Source organism: Octopus bimaculoides, chromosome 23 (assembly GCF_001194135.2).
Source record: "Octopus bimaculoides isolate UCB-OBI-ISO-001 chromosome 23, ASM119413v2, whole genome shotgun sequence".
In the NCBI taxonomy this organism is placed as follows: Eukaryota; Metazoa; Mollusca; class Cephalopoda; order Octopoda; family Octopodidae; genus Octopus; species Octopus bimaculoides.
The window spans coordinates 25,797,052-25,798,480 of NC_069003.1; the positions used below are offsets into that span (position 1 = coordinate 25,797,052).

Here is a 1,429-nt window from a genome sequence, read left to right on the forward strand (position 1 = left end):
TATATATATAAATATATATATATAAATTATTCTTTTTCCATTGAATGAGAGAGGAAGGATTAAGAAACCAATAAAATTTAGTTGAGAGAAACTAAATAAGTGATGGTGAAGAAATTTAGACTTTCATAACTAGCACAGTTTTAGGGAACTTTGACATTGCAAAAATATATGTCCTCCGCGTTTATTCGCTAAATCTTCCAGTTTAACTATATTCCTCTCAGTTTTGCCAATCCTTCAGTTTCGGTATGTCCCCCATTTTAGCTCTATCCCTCACTTTAACTATATCCCCCTCACCGAATATAAGTCTCGTGAAACTCCACGTCTTCCATCTTCTACTCCCAGTTTTCCATCTTCTACTCACAAAGCATGAGGCTTTTCAGGAAGAGATGTTGTTTTGTGTATCATTTGAAACAACCACAACTGCAAAGGATATCCAAAGCAAAACTTTAACATTATTTGGATGTAAACAAAATGCCAGAAGAAAACTTACTGTCATGCACAGCAGACAGTGTACCTGCTATGATGAACAAGCAAATGGGATGCTTAAAAATGGCGATGGATGAAAATCCAAACATGTTGATTGTCCATTGCATCATACACCGAGAAAACTTAGTTGCCAAGAAACTGTCCCCTGCTCTTAACGAGATTCTACTAGCTGTGATCAAATGTGTCAATAGCATTAAAGCAAATCCCCGAACCGAATGTCTTTTTAAGCAGTTATGTGTAAATCAAAGTGCCGAGCATGTTCGATTATTGCTTCATACAGAAGTAAGGTGGATATCGAGTGGAAATAGCTTAAAAAGGTTCATGGAATTATTTGATCAGTTTAATGACTTTCATAGTGACAAATGTGAAATGAAAATGCTGTGTACAGTGATGGAAAAGCATTTGTCAGTTATCTGACAGACATCTTTGAGAAACTTGGAAACTTGAATAAATAACTCCAAGGTGCAAACATGACGCTTGTTGATGTGAAAGCAAAGATTTTTGGATTCCTTACAACTCTTGAAATGTGCCAAAAAAAGAAATTTCAGTCAGTTATACTGGTTCAGTAAATGTGTGATAACGAATGATGCTGTCACCGTAATTATTGACCATTTGAATATCTTAATAAAGGACTTCAACAGCAGATTTTGTGATTTGAAGGCAATGAATTTTCCCTCTTGGTTAACTCAACCACTGCTGATTGATGTTTCTGATGTTGCAGTTCAATACCAAGAAGAGTTATCAGAATTGCAATATGATGAATCAGTGAAGACTTTGTTGAAACTGAAAGGAACAAATATGTGGCTATGCGACGAGGTTGAAAGAAAATACTCCAACATCTCTACATCAACAAGAGAACTATTGATTGATTTTCCTTCGTCTTATTTGGTTAAATCTGGATTCAGTGCAGTTGACAATTTGCTGGAAGCCAAGAGGAACTGGG

At 35.8% G+C, this 1,429-nt stretch overlaps 1 protein-coding gene across 1 annotated transcript; it reads left to right on the forward strand.

The window, feature by feature from the left end:
* Positions 1 to 549: 549 nt before the first annotated feature.
* On the forward strand, positions 550 to 903 carry LOC106877260 (SCAN domain-containing protein 3). Its single transcript, XM_014926123.1, has one exon. It carries the CDS (start codon positions 550 to 552, stop codon positions 901 to 903), a length of 354 nt encoding a protein of 117 aa, XP_014781609.1.
* The last annotated feature ends 526 nt before the right edge of the window (positions 904 to 1,429 follow it).